This window comes from Budorcas taxicolor, chromosome 8 (genome assembly GCF_023091745.1).
Source record: "Budorcas taxicolor isolate Tak-1 chromosome 8, Takin1.1, whole genome shotgun sequence".
In the NCBI taxonomy this organism is placed as follows: domain Eukaryota; kingdom Metazoa; phylum Chordata; class Mammalia; order Artiodactyla; family Bovidae; genus Budorcas; species Budorcas taxicolor.
In genome coordinates, this window is record NC_068917.1 from 49,557,547 (window position 1) to 49,577,099 (window position 19,553).

General features: G+C 46.1%; 1 protein-coding gene across 3 annotated transcripts in view; it reads right to left on the bottom strand.

Annotated features, from left to right (window-relative positions):
- Positions 1 to 15,915, bottom strand: part of KLF9 (KLF transcription factor 9) — a 101,210-nt gene extending 85,295 nt beyond the window's left edge. For all 3 annotated transcript variants that reach the window (XR_008199808.1, XR_008199807.1, XM_052644502.1), the window contains exon 1: positions 14,422 to 15,915. Coding sequence is in view for 1 of the 3 variants with exons in the window: in XM_052644502.1 (XP_052500462.1) it covers positions 14,422 to 14,926 (505 nt within the window). In the remaining 2 variants the exon portion in view is untranslated. The remainder of the gene's footprint in view (positions 1 to 14,421) is intronic.
- Between the last annotated feature and the right edge of the window lie 3,638 nt (positions 15,916 to 19,553).

Here is a 19,553-nt window from a genome sequence, read left to right on the forward strand (position 1 = left end):
CAAAACAGTGAACAGCGAACTAAAGGAAAATGCAGTATAAGTCAAAAGGTTAAAATCTATGGTACAAAAAGGGCACTAGCAAATTGACATAGCCCAACTTAACAAAACTTCTTGTTAGTTGCTCAGTTGTGTCTGACTCTTCACAAGCCCATGGATTTGTAGCCTGGCAGGCTCCTCTGTCCACGGGATTTCCCAGGCAAGAATACTGGAGTGGGTAGCCATTCCCTTTCTCCAGGGGATCTTTCTGACCTAAGGATTAAATCCAGGTCTCCCGGATTGCAGGCAGATTCTTTAACGTCTGAGCCACCAGGGAACTGGGCAAGGATGCAAACAAAATAATCTAAGGAAAAAAAGAAATACTAACAACCAATTAATAAATACATGAAAATATATTCAATCTGATAAGTAATCAAAACATGCCAATCAAGACCACCAGTGAAATATACATCAGGATGGTAAAAATGTTACAAAGTACATTCATATACCAATCATTGACGGTGGCATGAGAAAATAGGCATGGGAGAAACTTATAATTGTTCCAGGACCTTCTGGTAATACATTTGTCCAGGAATTATTTGTGGTAATAATAAGAGAGGAATATGAAAACATACAGGGATACCAGCATTGTTCATAAAAGGTAACACTTGGTAACAACCTAAATGTCAACCAAAGAAGACCTGGTCGAACACTTCAGTGTTCCACACGAAGGAATAGTATGTGCCTGTTACAAAGGTCCTTGATGGTTCTGTACAGAAGGTGTTAGCAATTCATAGCTAAACAAAGAGAGCAGTGCATGATCTGTTGTGTGCGTGTGTAAACATTTACGGAGAGGAAACATCTTGGGAGAATATACACAAAATACGAAAAATAGTCATCTAGAGGTGAGGGGATAACCTCTACTTTTTTGGGGAGTAATTTCCCCCTATGTTTTCTGATTTTTTTAAGAGTAAGTACTATTTGAGAAGTCAGAAGAGTCTTACATAATGATGATGAGTTCAAATTTTTCCACCAACGGGTTGATCAAGATTCCAGGGGCAGGGGAGAATTTACACTATTGAGAAATAGACTCAAGTGTCCAAAACTGAAGAAAGGTGAAGAATTGCTCTGCTTCCTTCTCCAATTGTTAGAAAGTGAGGAACTTTCAGAAAAAACTGTTGTATTCTGTTTTCTCACCCCTCCCCCACCTCCTCCTCGCCTACTTTTCCCATATGTGAAAGGAAGATGGCCCCTGCAAGAAGAGACAGGACTCTCCCTTCAGACCCTGAGTGACACAGGCAGTGATGGTAGGACTGCCCCACCGAGGAACAGGCTCCTTAGGAAACAGGGGGAGAGAGAAGGGCAAAGATAGGCAGCCCGAAGCCCAGAGCCCAGGCTGGGTTCCTGCACTGACCGCAGGCCATTGACACCTCACTGTCCACTATCATCAACCCTCATTCCCCACAGGAAAGTCATGCTAACTTGCAGGTACACAATGTGAGCGATGCTTTACTGCTTTTCATTTCTATTACCCAAGTGCAGAAGCACCTATACACTTAAGAAGAGGTTTACGTGGTCTGGATATAGCCAATTCTACAGTGTCCTGCATAAATCATTCCAATTAGTACCAAAGTCAAAAATCAAGAAATTAAGAGACTCGTGTTTGCCAAAAATATTGCTACTATCTACACAGGTAGATGTCCTGAAAAATAAAAATTCTTCTTAGCACTAGAAGGATAATCCTGCCTGAATGCCATCCCATCACATTAAGGTTGGCTCCTGGCCTCTCTCTGTCTGAATCCTTCTTGTGATTTGGTTTCCTTTTACATTTCATTTGTTGATACAAAAGAGTCATGTTAGAGTCTGGATGTGAGCTTTCACTTCCTGGTCCCTGTGTTTATCCATGGAAAGCAGCCTGTCCCCAGATCTGGGGTTCTGAACTGGGAAGTGGGTGTCTGTGACATCTATCTGTCACACATGCTTCCTCACTGGAAGCTGGTGTCTAGGTGTACGGAAGCAAGTCAGCCTGTCTGAACACTGCTTGCATATCCCTAACCTCAGCTGACTCATGAGAGGGCGCGTGTGCCAGGACCTAAGAAATGAAGATGATAGACTAGGGTCTTGACTCTTTAGGTGCTCAACCCAGCAAGAGACATGTCATTACATCTTCATGTCTCCACTACCTGGTTCTGGCTCAGCAACTCTGAAATGGCAGAGAGGTGCGGTGATTGTCCCTCGTTCACACAGCTAGGTCTAGGCCCAGATTCATCAGTTCCCATGAGTGCATTCTTCCTCACATCCCAGACTGTGGAGTGCTGCCTTTGTGCAGTTTTTGTGGGGGAAAAATAAATAAATAAATAAAAATTACCCGTCAGGAGCTAAACACTTAAAAGGATATGTAAGCTTGATGGCAAAACTACGCTGAGAACAGAGATTCTTTGTATCTTTGTATTTTGAGTCATTTCTATGACCATGTAATTCAAACCTGTTTCAGGTGAAGCCAACTCAGAGGGCCAGTGACTCGACCAAGGACACCCAAATCCCTTTTTCTGTTCTGAGCACAGAACAAGATTAGAGGTGAAAGAAGAACACAGGCCTTAACTAAATGTAGGGCGCTCCTCTTCCGTGTTTGTCTAATTCCCTTACTCCCAGGCCCTCCTTTCAAGACGCACTGCCTCAGGGAGGGAGAGACAGTTAAAACAAGTAAGCTGCTGCTGAGCTTGAGGTTTCAAAATAGAGTTTTAAAAATGTAAAGCAGACGCCGAAACCCTTAAATTCTCTTAATTTTCCAAAGCTTCCTAGCAAGACCTGAGCTGCAGAGAGAGAGGGAAATCAGAGGGGCTGTGTTTAAGGAACAGATGCAGAGGTCTCTGAGGAGGGCAGGCATTCTAGACTCTCCTATTAGAAACAGGCTGCGGTGGTCTGAGGGTAGTGGCCCGTGCAGCCTGGCCCACTGCATGCCCGGAGCCTGTCTGAGCCCCTCAAGGAAAGCCCCCTACACACATCGGGGCACCTAACGAGTTGGGCAGCCACGCTGAGAAAAGGGTCTCAAGGGCCTGCCTGAGTTTCCACCCCTTCAAATGTCGGGTGGGGGAAGAGACTATTCCCAAGTCTAAATCCAAGCACTGGGGAGGACGCTAGGGGAGGACAAGGCACGGAGAGCAGGGAGACATTGCATAGAGGCCCACCTCAGCAGAGGACACCCACATGTAAGGAACGGGACCCACGCCGGGGCATGGCACCCTGGGGGAGGCCAGCAAGGCCAGAGGAGGCCACGCAACGTGGACAGCCCTCCTGCGACGACAGAAGAGACCAGGCTCTTGCCTAGCAAAGAAATCACTCCCAAGAGAAAGAAAGGCAGAAGGAAAGGGAGAGAGAGCTCTGATTTTGTGAGCACGTACCCAAAAGAGAATAAAATTTAAGAGTAGAGTGAGAGACTCCAAATTGCCAAAATACAGTTTGCCCACCCAACAGCAGAAACAGTGGTGTAGGGAGTGGGGCGCAAGAGAACTCAGTTCTGGTTATGAATAGTTCCCTTTTCGGTGCTTCCCAGGCTCGTGACTGGGAAATTCTTACCCAAGGACATAGCTGCTTTTTGAGAGCCAGAAATCTTGGTGGAAATGCAAGGAAAACGTCTCCATGTGTGCCTTTAGGTAACATTTTATGTAGCGCCTACAGCTTCCAATCTGGGGGCAAGTGCTACCCAGAGAGCTGGAGCCGTTGGCTCAAAAGACAATGGGTAACACCAGGAAACACAGGAGACTGCTGTCTGGTTAAGCAAATGCTTCCTCCTCCGGCCTCCCAGGTCACGGCACTCGTAGTGACGCAGAGTGACTAGGGGTGATGCTGCTACAGCACCAGATTTCCAGCTGTTTCTCTCTGGGTTCAACCTCTGTATCCTGCTGGCAAGAGAGTAAGGCTGTAATGACTACGGATCCTACTCATGCATGCCACGTGTGCCACCATCAAACAGCTTTTCCAGCTTTAACGGAGTGAGCCACTAATTCATACAGTCTGGTGTTTGTCACCAGAGACCACGAAGAACGACAGGGTTGAGCTGTCCAGCTCTTACCAAATAGCTCCCTCCTGACTCCCCCAGCCCTCCTGGGGCAGGCATTCCTGGACAGGGCTTTGAAGTTTGAGAGCAAGCAGGGCGTTGAGAAAGAAATGACTCAGGTCAGAGGAGCAGCTGGTGGTTTCTTTCACACTGGGAACCCCTGCTTCAGTGGGTGATGCTCAGCAGACAAGCATCTTGTGGCTGGCCATGGGTGATTTGCAACACCAAAGAGAGAAAACAGCTGTTTGTCATTCTGCCTATTTTCATTAAAACAGCAATGGTACAAAAGTACTGTAGAATTATGGCAGCGTAGGGGTTTAAGTCATTTTTATGTGTTTTTGTAAGTTATTTTTAAGGTCTAATTTTTGCCTCTTATGATTTATTATGGTGTTCTTATTGGGCATTACATACACTGAATAGACTTCTGAATCCCAGTGGGAACCACCATATAAATAGCTCATCTTTGTATAGACAAGGTCTCTACCTAATAGCACACAAGGTGACAAACATTCAGGCAAACATAATTCATTCCTCTGGGCACTGAAATAGACGACTGGAATTGAGACCAAGTGAACGGTGCTGCTGATCACATTGCTGCGGCTACCTGTATTCCATGTGAGCCTTTGGGTTCTGGCTTCTAGAACATCCACTGAGGAGGGCCTATGGGGCTGAGCCTGACCACAAGAAACGCATGTTGAGATAATCTGTCTTCTACAAAGACCACTTAGTATATGCTCTGGTAGATATCTTACAGGTTGAACTCCAGAAAGAGTTCAGAGCTCTTCCTCTTCAAAGGGGAGAAAAATATGGGGGAAAAACGTTGTCACATGACTCAGTCTCCCGTTTTGTGAGACTCTGCTTTTTGGATACCTGTCTGTAGTTATAAACGGGTGGACAGAGTGGAGAGTTGTTGGTGCTGCCTGTCTGGCACCTATTGCCTCTTTGGGGTAATGAACAACACACCTAGCATTTCCTTTTGGAAACCACCCCTTCCTCACTCTGAGTTTACATAATTCCAGGTAGGCAACCCCACGCCCCAGCCCAGAGGCTGGATGTGACCCAGCTGTGCCACAGTGACTAAGTTCAGGGACAGACACAAAGTTCTAACTCGGTTACGCAGCTTGAAGCCGGGGACTTTTGCTGGAATCATTAGCAAAGGGGAACTGTTTTGCCACTGGGCTTGCTGAATCAGCAGGAAGGGAGACTGAACTGCTGGCAGCCATCTTACCACCATTCAGAGACTGCCTACATGTAAGCAACCCAAAGCAGAGGAGAGCAAGGCTGGGCCAGGGAGGGAGGCAGTCGCGGACTCTGTATCCAGGGATGCTGACACTAGGGCTACCCCTAAAGGAGTTGGTAACGGCAGCCAATAAAGTTCTCACTTTTACTAAGCCAGTCCACGTTTGGGTTCTTTCCCTTCCAACCAAGAGGCTTGATTAAATCAGCTGTGGGCCCAGAACTGGGGTCTTTTTCAATTGAAAGGAGGCACGTTCTGGATACTATTGGAAAATACAGGATAGGTTTGGCCAGCTCCATGATTTCTGCAGGTATCCCTCACCAAGCTTCATAAAAACCAACCACAAGTCAGAGCTAGAACCCAAGAGTAGAGACAATGGTGCTTTGCAGCCAAATCCAAGAAAGCAAAACACAGGGTCTCTTCCCACTGGCAAAATCCCAAGGGGTCCTCGCCAACAACCATCATGGCACAATTCCAAACACGTAGAAACAGCCAAGGAAAACTTAAGAGTAACCTTGGGCCAAGTTTACTAACTCCAGTGTCCTATAAGATGACAAAAGTGTTAGTCGTTCAGTTGTGTCCAACTCTTTGTGACCCCATGGACTGTAGCCTACCAGGCTCCTCCGTCCATGGAATTCTCCAGGCAAGAATACCGGAGTGGGTACCACCCTATCTCACAGGACTTCTGGGAGTAGAAATGTGACAGTGTGTGTAAACCATTTGGCTTGGAACTTGGCCAATTGCTGGATATTATCATTATTACTATTAATAGCATTACTATAATATTAATAATTTACAATTATTACTATAATTATTATTATTCACAACATTCACGGTGCCTGCTATTGACATCTAGCACAGTTCTTTCCATGTAAGCATACTCAATAGTAAGTGTTATTTAAATGAATAAGCAGCTGGATTAATGTGGAACTGTAAACAAAAATTCTGGGAACTGTAAAGACTTCTGAGCAACACATGTAAGTTATTTTTAAGTGTAATACTTCCTATATGGAGACACTGTCCTAAGTGCTTTAAATACCTCAACTGAATTAAGTCTTATAAAAACTCCTTCAGTATGTAATTACTGAATTCCATTTTACAGATGGGAAAACTGAGGCTCAGAGAGTTCTCACAATTAGAAAGTGGCAGAGGCACGATTCAAACACAGGTGTGTGAGGGCCCCCCAAAGCCCATGCTCTACTGGCTCTGCCTACTGCCTTTTTGCTGAAGGTAAAGACCTCTTTGGAGACCCCTCATGTTCAAGTTCCTAAGGGTGGGCTGGTTTCCTCTTCACAGGCCTTACTCTGCTTTTCTGACTGCCACTGTCCCATCAAAGCTGGCTCCGTGGAAGGGAGAGAGGGTGAAACCTCACCCCATCTCCGTCTCTTTGAAAAGAGAGGATCTAAAGGATTCCTTCCAGTTCTGAAATATCTGTAATTCTCAAGCAGAATTTCTGGGCTTCTGTCTATTGCCTACCTCACTGGTCCCCACTTTGGTTCAAGTCAGGTCCTCTGGGAGGGACTCACTTCTAAAGCAACGGAGACTCGCCTTGGGAAAATGTTCATACTTCGTTTAATACAAAATACTGCTGCCTGCTTTTCAAATCCTTGCCATTAATTTTGTACGGCTTAAGCGCCCATCTCTTTATTAAAATATAGCCCTCAATTTAAAAAAAACAAGAGGGGGACTCAATCAGGGATGAATTCCATTCTGCTGTTTGAATTTTTTATCAATTTCAGTTAAAAAAATTTCAAATGCCCAGTGGTCCTGGATTTAGGATGGTGAACTTACTAGTTTCTGCAGCTCCAGAACCTCTAGATTTCAGATACAGATGTTCAGTTCTCTCCTCCGAACTCCAAAGGCTGATATTACAAGGGAAGCCTGAAGGCGCACCATCATAAACATGGGTTTTAAGCACAAATGGAAAAGATGCCACGGAAGATTCCACACATAAAAAATGGATGCATCTCACTCCCTTAGTGGGCAAGGCATTCTCAAGGAATGATAATGTTAGTTCTGTTATTTGCTGGGGGTACTGCTAGAGGCTGGGATAAGACAAATGTTTACTCTTGGCCTTAATGCACCAAAAAGGTATTAACGTTTCAGAAGGACTCCAGGAAGGGAGGAGTAGGAAATCTCACAGGCACTGGCCTTGGGCTGTTTCAGAGTGCTGCTCCCATAATAAAAGGGGAGCGGTCCCAAGGGCTGACTCCACCTCTGCCCTTTCACTCCATTGTTAATCTGGTTAATGCAAAGCAGCTCTTTAAATCCAGGGGTTTTTTTGTGTTTCGTGTGCTTTTTTTTTTTTTAAGTTTACCAGATTTGCTGCTGCTGCTGCTAAGTCGCTTCAGTCGTGTCCGATTCTGTGCGGACCTCATAGACGGCCTCCCATCAGGCTCCCCTGTCCCTGGGATTCTCCAGGCAAGAACACTGGAGTGGGTTGCCATTTCCTTCTCCAATGCATGAAAGTGAAAAGTGAAAGTGAAGTCGCTCAGTGTGTCCAACTCTTAGCGACCCCAGGGACTGCAGCCTACCAGGCTCCTTTGTCCATGGGATTTTTCAGGCAAGAGTACTGGAGTGGGGTGCCATTGCCTTCTCCAAGCAGATTGAAATCTTCAGGAGACCCTGGGGGAAAGGAATTCAAGTCTAAGAACTGCCAAGAATTCAGTGAAGGAAGATCTCCTTTTGGCTAAGCTCTGGTTTGGAGAACTTCACCTTCAGAGGGTCTGGTGCCCTCACTGTGTTGCTGAGCAAGCTGAGACTCCAGGAGCCTGCTAAGGCAGAGAGCCAGCCTTTGATCCTTGGTGCTATTTTTCCAAACCCTCCACAGCCCCCAGTGCTTCTACGAAACGGTCCCCGTCTATCTGAAAGGGTAAAAAGTGTTCACATTTTACAGACAAAATGATGGATGCGATGACCTCTCAAGGTCACTTCCAACCTCCAAATTCTATTCTTTTGATACTAACAACTGCCACCAAGTGCTCTGAGTTGGGCTTAGGCCTGTTACTAACTTCCCAACAAAAAGCAGGGCGGAGCGAGAGACAGGTTTGCTCAAAGACCACTGCAGAGGATCCCATTTCTTTCCCTTTTTAACCATCTGTGAGGTTTTTCCTTCCCTTTGCCCCTCCTTTTTGCATCTGTTGCATGGAAACAGAAAGTGCCTTTGTACCAATTACTAGGCACTAATTTACGTTTTTCAGTGGGCGCTGGGCTTGCTGGAGAAACATTAGGAAAAGGTGGGAGGGTTGGATGTGGGGGAGGATTCGAGCAGCAGAGGCCTGGAATGCCGCAAGCTTTTTCTTCAAGCCTGAGAGCAGCCAAGGGGAGAAAAGGAAAAAAAAAAAAAGGAAAAAATTTTTGGTAGTCGAGACTAACAAAAATGACAAAGCTAGCTTTAAAAAAAAAAAAAAACACGAATCAAGAATGCTCATGATCATAAGGCATGCAGAAATCAAAATGATGGTCAAGAAACCCGACTTTAACCAGGGTACAGCATCAGGTTGTTTCAGGGGCTCCTGAATGATTGAATACTGGGAAATCATCCGCCCACTTTTTTTCTCAATGAGCTTATTAAGGAAGACCATTGTCAGCCACTTTCCCAATATGTCATATGATGTTTCTCCCTGGGAAGTTCAATCTGGGAATTTCCCACAGACGTTGCAGAATGACTAGTTCTTGGGATAAACATCAACAAATGGGCCAGGAATGTAAATCTGACCCTTACATTCAGAGTCCCAAGAACTCATTTTCCTCAGGTTACATCTTTGCTGAAGGTAATGAGCTGTTACCATCAAAACAGAGCGAAATGTACCCTGGTACCTCCCTCGCTGACCGAGGCCCCACGTGCGTCCCCTCTCCTCACGACTCACAGAAGATTTGAGAGGACAATCACAGGAGACAATGGTTTTACTCTGTAATGCTACTCCTCTTGTATTTTCTGTTGTAATACAGTAATCCTGCCAGTAACAGCAGCTCTTCTAAGGCAACTCCACTCTGTCTTGCTAGGTCAGCTATATGGAGGGTGATGAAGGATGGGCAGGGGGCGGAGGGCAGTGAGGAAGAAGCAATTGGTCCTTCCTCTCTCGGAGACCAGGAATAAAGAGCTCTCAGGTCCCCTCACAGGTTTCAGCCCCCAGGGTGAGATTCCAGCAGTGAGCTGGGACTCAAGCAGCTGTGGGCCATCTCCCCTTGGAATCAGGGGAGTTTCTAGTTTGCCTGAAACTCAGCAAACCCAACAGGACATCCTTGCAGTCGTTAAAATCCTATCACCCTCCACAGCTACAGCCCATTTGCAGTCGTTTGCTCTCATTTTCTCCTGAGAGGATACATAAGCTTGTGCCTAGGCAGTCTCACTGGGGGTGGAGATGGGGCTAAAACTGCCCCCATAGGGCAAAAATTGGATCTTAGGCAGGTGGAAAAAGTCTTAGCTCTTCCAATGTTTGTGGCCTTCAAAAGGGGCACAGTACATAAACAGCTCTACAGTATATCTGTGGTATCAAAACGTCATGGGGGAGAGCAGTTATGGGGGAAAAAAGGGCTAATCTCCTTAGGGGAGAAAAAGTGGGAATAAAGGGTAGGGAAACATTTATCTATGCAGATCCCACTCAGACTTAAGTGTATATTTACACTGACATATATTAAGTATGAATCTGCCTGCAATGCAGGAGACCTAGGTTTGATTCCTGGGTCAGGAAGATCCCCTGGAGAACGAAATGGCAGCCAACTCCAGTATTCTTGCTTGGAGAATCCCATAGACAGAGGAGCCTGGCAGGATATAGTCCATGGGGGTCACAAGAGTCAGACACGACTAAGCAACTAAACCACCACCATATTAAGTATATTTACACTTAATGAAGCATGTCAGGCTATGAAATACTATTCTACATCACTTTGGGGAGCCTTATGAACAGAAGAACAGGGGAGAGAGAATGTTTCCTTAAGGATCAAGGAACAAGGCCTCCCTTCTACTAGAGAAGAGTAAGTGGGAAAGACTGAGCAGGGGTTACTTTATGGGCTGCCTAGAGGCCACGTCAAGGCCCTGCCCTGTCCCAGAACCCCTGCCGTCTGGGTGACAGAAGTGGGTCAATCTCATACCTCTGATGGTACTAGAGTCTCCTGAACCAAAAAGTTGACTCCAAAGCTTTTCGGAGCAATTAAGGAAGAAGAGTTCATGAGGCACAGAGCAGGCCTGGCTCATTTTATAAGACCAAAATTTTAAACCTTTGGTCTTAGGGAAGGAAATAGACCTGCGTGAAAGCTAGCCAGTGATGGACATTCCTAGGGAGGCCAAAAAATTGCCCCCATAGGGCAAAAATTGGATTTAAAATGTAAAAGAAGTCTTAGCTATTATTTCCTGTTTGGATGATAACTTCCATGATGGGAACTCCCCAGGTCCCCTCCACCACATATTCTAAGTAGCCCAGGGAAACGTTCAAACAGGATAAAGAGAAACAGAAGCAGCCACCGTTGAGCCCTTTGCATCTCTTATCTCTCCTTGTTTTTCATGAACGTCCCTTCTACCCTATTGAAAAAATTACTAAAATTATTTTTCTGCAGAAGTGGGGTGTGATAATTGGGATTTAGGGCTTTCTGGTTTTCAGAATCCAGTAACCAGTGCCCTTAGGCTCAACCCATTGTCACCACTTAGGGACAGTTGATTTAAGTCCCTCCAAAAAGATAGTGAAATTGCAACTGGCATGGAAATAGGCTTAGAGTGTCTATCCTTGGGATGTTAACCCTAGGATAACTCTGCATCAGCTGGTTCTGATGACTTCTGAGCTGGAATTTGGATGTAGTTGTTTACTTCTCCAAAAGCTACTCCCATGTGTGTGGGTGTGTGTATGTGCTGGGTGACCACAAAGTCAGGGAACTCGGGATAATCTTTTTTCATGTGTGCTTGTAGAGAGATTGAGGGCACGTGGGAGAGTCTTGGGGAATCAGTGGGTTTGGGTGGGGGCTTGTGGAGGCCCAATTTGGGGTGTATGCTCCGAGGTGCGGGGAGCATGTTGGTGTGGATGTGGGGTGTGCCAAGATAAAAGTTGGTTGCATTTTCAATAAGCTCAGTATGGTTTCAGGCAAAGTACGTACTCCAGTGGGCCTAATACTTATTCAAAACAATAATACTCTCCAAAGAGCCTGGAGATAGAAAAGCTCATATTTGTTTTACTTTTTTTCAGATTAACGTGGATTCACTGCTTAAACTTTAGAAGTATATCAGATGAGAAGATATCTGATCTAGAGGGTAAAGGAAAACAAACTGAACATAGTATCAGAAAACAAAGTACAGTACTACTTAAAAGTAAGTTTCTCCTATGTTTGCTGATTTTAAGCTCTGCCTATCACACACAAACTATTATCTTTACACCAAAACCGAAGTTCAGAGATAGTACCCTATCTTGTGGATTAAGAAACTGAGGCTCAAACAGAAAAAGAGATTGCAAACTTAAATGCCAACAGAGACCATGTAAATGATTAAAATAAAGGACATGCCCCTTACAAAGAATGGTCAGTTCAAGCCAATTGCTGCTGGGCAGGAATTCAGGCCCCATATTGCCAGATTGTTCGATTTTTTCAGAGAAGCCAGAAATCTGGATTTGTGTGGAAATCCTTATTTTTCCAAGTTAGTAATGAAATGTTTATAAACCCTGCGCTGACCAAACCAAAAAATTTGCAAAGCAAATTAAGCAGCAGACCTCTAGTTTACAAACGCTGAATTTAAGGAACTAGGTTAAGGTCTCACAACTCAGAAACAGTAAGACAAATCAGAATGCAGCTCAGTCCACCTCAAAAGGATCTTCTCTCTTAGGCTACTCTAGAAGGAACTGCACTGAACTAAACCACAATTTTGCTTAAGTGGCTCAGCTTTTAAAGCCACTGGTTCTATACAAAGTGGCAGTTGTACGGGGCTCAGGGGGAGGAGAGCCAGCAGCAAGAGGGATTCTGGTTGGGCCACACAGAGCAGGGAGGTGTGGCTGGAATTTTAGTTTTTAAAGTCTCCACAAAATACAGACACTCCAATTGCTATTTCTTAGCCATCTTCTGGGTTTAATACCAGCCAGTAGTTTAAAAAATCAAGAAGCTGCTACCCCCACACCAAAAATAATCTCACTGGAAGCTGAATCAGAAACTTCCAAATGCATGAGACCTTTTACAAGTCTTTCATTTAGAGTAGCCTTTGTGCAGGAGAAAGAGTATCTTCTCCAGCAGGAATACACTTCTGACAGTCTTTACAGAGGCAGTGGTTTTTGTCTGACCATGTCCTAGTATTATCACAGAGCCCCCAAACTTAAATAAGACAACTGCAACCACCATATCACTAGTTTCAAAAGACTTACTGTAGCATTTAAAATGGGATTAATATTTCACTTTGTTTTCCACTCTGGGCTGTGTAAAAGGTTCTTCTGAGCTGACCTGCCTTATGGAGTATTAAAGAGCAGCACGCATGCACGGCACGCATAAGCAGCCATTTCTGTAAATGCCTGAGAAAAATCACTCAACTGAATGGTCCAGAAGGCCTTTCTGAGTTGGGCAGACTCAGGGAGCTCACAAAGAAGCTTTGCAGGCCTCCTCAACTGCACCACTGGGCAGCTCCCTGAAGGAGAAAGTGCCTTTGCTCAAGGTGGCAGTGGGTGTCCCTGGGAGCTGAACTCCGGGAACATGGCTGACACAGCCAGGCCCGCCCAACAGCTGTTGGTGAGTAACACCCTCTGGTTAGTATACCCCTACTTCACCCTAGGAGCCATGCTAAAGGTCACATCCCCCAAGTCAGGCACAAGATACAAACTGTAAAATGTGCTATTTTTTGGCAACCTAGATGGCAACCCCAAACAGAACCTGATTTTACATTAACGGTGGAGGAAATTCAGCTTTACTCCTGTGCCAGCAGCCACCTCCACAAGAAGCACTTTCCAAAGGAAATAAAATATGAGATGCAATTACGTAGCGTTTTTAAAAAAGCAAAACCAAATCAAACCAACCAATGATCATTTTGAAACCACAGGCCCAGGGCCTCATCTTAAAAGCACTAACAATTACACCAAAAACCGGCAATACTTTCCAAGGAACTCCAACAACCTCCTCTTAAACATGGTGTCATAGGACAGATGGAAAAGGAGTTTCACGAGGACTAGGCACAGTGCTTCCTTATCAGAACAGCAGTGATTAAGGATCCTGACACTAAACATGGTGAGAGGGCATGGTCAACCATAAAAGCTTCCCAGCTTTTTCTGAATATGTTAAACAGAACCAACAGAATTGACTGACCAACGTTCCTGTAAGTCTCCAAAGCCTATTTTATACTGCAGATGTCTTACCAGCCACAGGCATCGATGATCAGACCTGCCTTTTGCTCTCCCTGGGAGACCCCCTTCCACGGGGGCTCCAAAACACCGCCACCTTCATTATCAGCCTTGACCTCCGGCAAGGACCACACCTCCTTGCTAAGTGCTCTATTCAAGGTGGAGGGTGCGATCTAAATTACGTGGGAAAAAAATCCGCTCTGAAATCTCCTTAAAAAGGCTAACTAGTTGTAAAGTTAACCATCACTTGATCAAACTCCTCTGCTGCCTGAAGCAGTGTTATTTTAAACCTCTCTGAGGACTCTTGGCCATATTTAAAACCACCTTGGCAGGCCCTGAAAAGTAGCAAGCATACAGCTAACCGAGCCCTTAGTCATCCCTAAAAGGTTCCATGTGAAGTGCGCCGCTTCTCCCCAGCTTTCGGCCACTTCGCTGCAATCCCACAAGAGAATAAAAACATACACCGTTTGACTCTGTCCCCCCAAGCCCCCGTTAGCGTCTGCCCAGGTTGGGTGGCCCCATAGTCGCCCGGTGCGGGAGTCCTGGGGAGGGGGGCGGGGCGGGACAGGGGAGGGGCCGCACCACTCCCCACGAAGCCACGCACAGGGGCTGGCCCTCAGCACTCGCTCTGTCCCCCAAGTTAAGGCTCTCCATGGCTTCTAGAGGCTGGGGACGATTAAAGAGAGTGAGCTCTCCGTTTCTACCAGGTTCAATCATTTTAAAGAATTAAACAGCAACTCATCCAAAATTTTGCACCCTTTCGGCCACACATGGAATACTCCACACCCAGGAAGACTGCCTGGCCAAAGGTTAACTAACCCCAGAGTTGGGCTGGAGAGGGAGACGCCGCTAACCTGTATGCACTCTGTAATGGGCTTTGAGATGGGAGGATTTTCCATAGACTTTCCCACAGCCACTGTAGGGGCACTTGTGCCTCTTTTCGGAGGCGTGTTTCCCCTTCGCAGCCACTCCAGGGTGGAGGAGGGAGAGCGGGCTGGGCGCGCTGCCAGGATCCTGTCTCTCCTCCGGGCTGTGGGAAGGACTCGACCCAGATTCGGTGGTCACGTCGCTGTCGGATCCCATATCCTCATCCGGACTCTCCAGGCTGTCGCTGCACACCGAGGGGGTCTGGATGGGTCGGTACTTGTTCAGGTCCAGCAAGCTCTTGGCGATGGTGACCAGCGTGCAGTAATCCTTCCAGGTATCCCCCGGGTCACCATGTTCTTTGGTCACCTCGCGCTCAGGTAGTCGCAGCCGCTCGGCGTCCGGAGCGCCCCCATGCTCCGGCACCGCAGCGCGGTTCGAAATGGAAACCAGACACTGGGCAGCCACGAAGTCCATGTAGGCGGCTGCGGACATGGTGCGGGCGACAGCAGCCCCGGCGGCTCGGCCAAACTTGGCGGTGGCTGCGGAGGTTCGGCTCGCCGTGCCCTGGCCTCGGACTACGAGCGCTGCGCCGCGCGGTGGCCAAGGGGGCGGGGGCGCGGGGCGCTTCCGACTCGCAGAGCGCGAGGCGACCTCAGCCCCTCATCTTTACGTAACCGGCAGCGCCTCCGCACGCAGCATCCACGGCCCCGGGCTCCGCCGCGCTGCCGCCTCTCGCCGCCGCCGATGCCCAGAGCCGGGCGCGATCCCCACCGACGGGCGCGCCCGCCACTCCGAGCTCGCTCCCTTGGAAAGATGCCACACGTGGCGGTCGCAAGTTTATTCGACCGAAAACGCCCCCGAGGCGCTGGGAGAGGAAACTGCAAGAGAGGTACACGCCCTCGGCTGCCTCTCCGTCGAGCCAAAGCCCCAGGACATTCACCCAACCACCTGGACGCGGGTGGCAAGCGCCGGACGAAGCGCCAGGTCTAAGAGACACTTTTCCCCCAGTCCACTGACAGCTTCTGAGCCCCTGCTCTTGCCGGTCCGCACCGTGCCGGCATTCTCTCGCACAGTAACAATTTCGCAGAATCCCATCACGTCACAATCCGAACCCCCTCCAATTGGCCAGTGGGGAGGGTGATTCAACTCTGTTTACTTTCTCCCGCTGCCAGTCAGAACGGCCTTTCGGTGGAGAGGTGCGTCTAGAACTGAGGCGCGCGGCCAATCCGACTGTTCCGTTTCGATGCCTCGTGCTACCCCTACAGCCTCGAACGCTGACATTTAAAAGGGTAACAGCCGGGAGGCTGGAAAGGAGCAGCCGGACGTCTTTGGGAGTGCCCCTCAATCCCTTAGCCGGTCCAGGCCTCCTGGCTCACGTTCCAGCTGGCGGAGCTGTAGGATACACCTTCCCTACTCAGCTGCGTTCTTTCTTATGACAAAAAGATAACGTCCGTTTCGGTTTTCCAGCTCGCAAACAGTTAAGTGACTTCCTGCAAACGCTACAGTCCCAGCAACCAGCCTTCCAATCAAAAGTAAGTTGGTTGATGTCACTGACATTGGCTTAGCCAATCAGAAGGGCATACCGAAGTCAAGCGCTCCACGCTTGTAAACGGGAACAGCTATAGTGAAACAATATATCCTTGCACTTTGTGTTGCTGATAGTAAAATAGAGATATGTATGGGAGGGCAGGGGTGATGAATAAATGCAAAGTGAGTCTATAATTAAAGAAAAGAACTAAATATTATCAGGCCAAGTTGCCCAAGAATAAACACAAATGAGAAAGCATCAATTCGTTTTTTTCCGTTTTGGGAAGCAGCATACTTTTAGGTAGATTTTTAATAATTCTTCCACCCAATATAATAATTATGACTAATTCATCTTGAAAATGCAGAGCTGACAGAAGTTCTGTTTTAAAGCTTGTTTTTGTTCTGACTGCACTTTGAACACTTCCATCTTTGCTTTTGTGATGCGTCTTTAATTCCTCTTCTTCCCTCCTGCAGGTTATTCTAAGTAAGCTGTTTTCGTTTTGTTTTGATGCTATTTTAATCTTCCTCAAATAAATGAAGCTAAAAATCCCTGTATAACTTTTAAAACTTCAAAAACATTTTTAATTCATTTTCTTTCCACAGCCCCTGCGGGACGTTAGGGTGTGTATGTATCCCTTCCCTCACTTAACAGATATGAACACTAAGATGCAAAGAAGTGACTTGTCTACCTTATCAGGTAGAGAACTCCATGGAAAACATAAATCTGATTCCTTGCTCTTTGGGCTTCAGAACTGAACTCTTTGGTTTTGTGAAATATTAACTTTGCTTAACAGATTCTTAAGAACTGGAACCAGCCAAAGCCATTGAATATTTTGGCATTACTTGATCAACAATTAGTATGGCTCTTAAGAGTCTGCGTCTTAGGTTTGCGCCTCTCTCTGAAAGAATGATGGGGTTGTTATCCATCTTGATAGCTGAAAATGGAATCTAAGGCCAATGGTTCTTGCAGGAGGTGTACTGTCCACAGAATTGATTAAAAATACATTTACTTTCCTAAGTGGGTGTGAGAGGTACCTGCCTCTATGTAACGCAGATGCAATGAGGTCCAACCATAACCCCCACTGGCTATTAGCCTTTGTTAAGGTTTGGGAAAGGTTCTGGTCTCTAAAGGAGGAGTCTCAAATTTACCCTTCTAGTTTGAAGGCTAGTGTAGTTTCCTTTGACTTTGCTTTTAAAATGGTACAGAAAGATATTGCAGTAGGTGACTACACAGGAAAGGGAAGTTTAGAAAGGGGGTGCTGGTCAAGGAAGAATATCATCACCGCCACCATCATCATAATAAGGTCGGTACATGTAAAGTGAAGTCATCTTAGAGTTCTTGTATTCCAATCCCCTTAATTTTAGAAAAGCATTCACTGAAGCCCTAAGGAATTTGCCTACTTCATGATTTTTCTGGAGCAGACTCTGTCCCCAAGGCTACATAACCACTTAGAAATTCCATATTTGCTTGCCCCTTTAAGGTCCAGCACAAATAGCAGCAGGATCTCTCTAGGACTACTATGATCAAGGCCTGTTACTCTCTCAGATTTGCACTGTAACTGTCATTGCACCAGGTACCTTCATAGCAGACAGTTCTAGCGTTAACGTGGGGTTATTCCAAAAAACAAAGTCTGTATCTTTTCTTGAAGACTGTATCCAGGAACTTGAATAAGTCAATCATCATAGGTTTTTTCAAGTATACATTTACTTCTTGCTCTCTTCACCTCCCTTTAATTTTGTTTGGACTGGACATAAACCCTAAACTCTTCCAACCCATTCATTTCAGAATTATACAAGAGGTAATAAAATACAACTGAGATTTCATTCACATGAATTTCTTGCACACATTTACAAACGTAACTGCTACTTGACTTGATTTACAATCTTTTTAAACCCAATAATTCTACAATTGTAGAATGATTTCTCTTTTTCTCCTTTTCCACTTACTCCCTCTGCAGATATTTGTTTCTGCTAATGAGTTGCTGCTACTGCTAAGTCGCTTCAGTCGTGTCCTACTCTGTGTGACCCCATAGACCGGGGCCGCTAATGAGTCAGGCAAGGGTAAATAGAGAAATGAAAAAAGAATCTATCCTCAATGAGGCGTGTTAAAAACAAATACAGATATAGTTACAGATGTTTCACAACAAGTAGTAATTCCTACATCAGGATTTTTTCTTGTATTTTCAACAATAGGGTTTCCTTTCTGTGCTAGGGTGTGTATTATAATAGTTTTATGATTAAAACTAATTTACGCTTTTTTGCCAGTATGTAACTGTCCCAATTAAAATTCTGGCAAAATAAATTATCCCAGATTAATGTGAATCATCCCTAATTACAATGAATAATTTACTAGTATACATTATGCCACATAAATATAAGAACTCTGTTTTCCCCCAAGTTAATCTTTGTAAACATACATTTCAAAATTACACAAGCCAACTGAGAGGAGCACAAGCATTCAGAGACTAGAGCTGTGCTTACTGTTTTAAAGTATGCATTTTCCTCCCTAATTCCTATCTAAGTCTTGGCTTTATTTTCTGAGTTCTCAAGAACAATGCCTGTAGCAAGAAGTCTGATTTTCTGTGCATCCTAAAGTAATTATCATTATCACCCCTCCTCAGAGGCAGTACCTACAGTGAGCTGATTTTCAGCAGGTGTTTAAGTCACCATGGGGTACGGAACTGGCCTCCTGGGCCTGAGAGGGGCTGTGTGACCTTAAGCAACCTCTTAGACTAGACTAATACATCTACATAGTCTCTGGGCCCCCCTCGTTCCCCAACCAAAAAAGCTTAATACTTGGGTTTTTTAAACACCATCTCATCTGCTGTGCATTTACAAATACAGTTCTTTAGGGCAGTAAAGGTCAGAATACCTTAAATCAATATTTAACTGGAGAGCAGGCACAAATATAAATTCATCCAAGATCCCCTAAATCCTTTATTCCTTAATTTCGTGTTCTTTTTCTTTCTTCAAACTAGTTTGTGGGAAGTGGCCTGGGGTCAGAGAGGTGTCACGGAATCTCACCCCTTTTCCTAGGCAAGTTCCCCACCCTAGCTCCAAGTGAGTTATTTCCAGGCAAATTCAGCCCATTCCCAGGCGCATTCCCTGTTGGTTTTAATCCAAAGCAAAGGAGCCCAAAGCAATTCCCGGGAGCTAATCACCTGGAGTTTAGTCTAATATACATATTGCCCAGTCTCACCCATGCCCAAGGCTCAGAGAGGTTTAGGTTAAAATTGCACTCTGTAGGTAGTGGGTTCCGCCAACGCTGGCTTTTCTCGCTCTTTCCTTCTTTCCTGCTGGGAGGCGTGGACGGTGCTGGGCAGAGCTGCCAGCCTCCAGGCGGGAAGGAAGGAGAACAGATGGCCCACTGGGGGTAGGGGATCACGTGTCGGACCTCACTCTGGGCTGGCTCCAAAACTTCTTTCAGGACCCAGGCCCTTGGACTTCAGCGATCCCATCAAAGCACAGAGGGTACCTTGGGGGCGGGCGGGGGGCGGGGAGGTGCGGTGGGAGAAACACAGTCTTCCTTTTAGTAAGAGCTGAGGAATTAGGGGAAGGTGGGAGTTTGGGGAAGACGGAGGAGAAGCTGAAG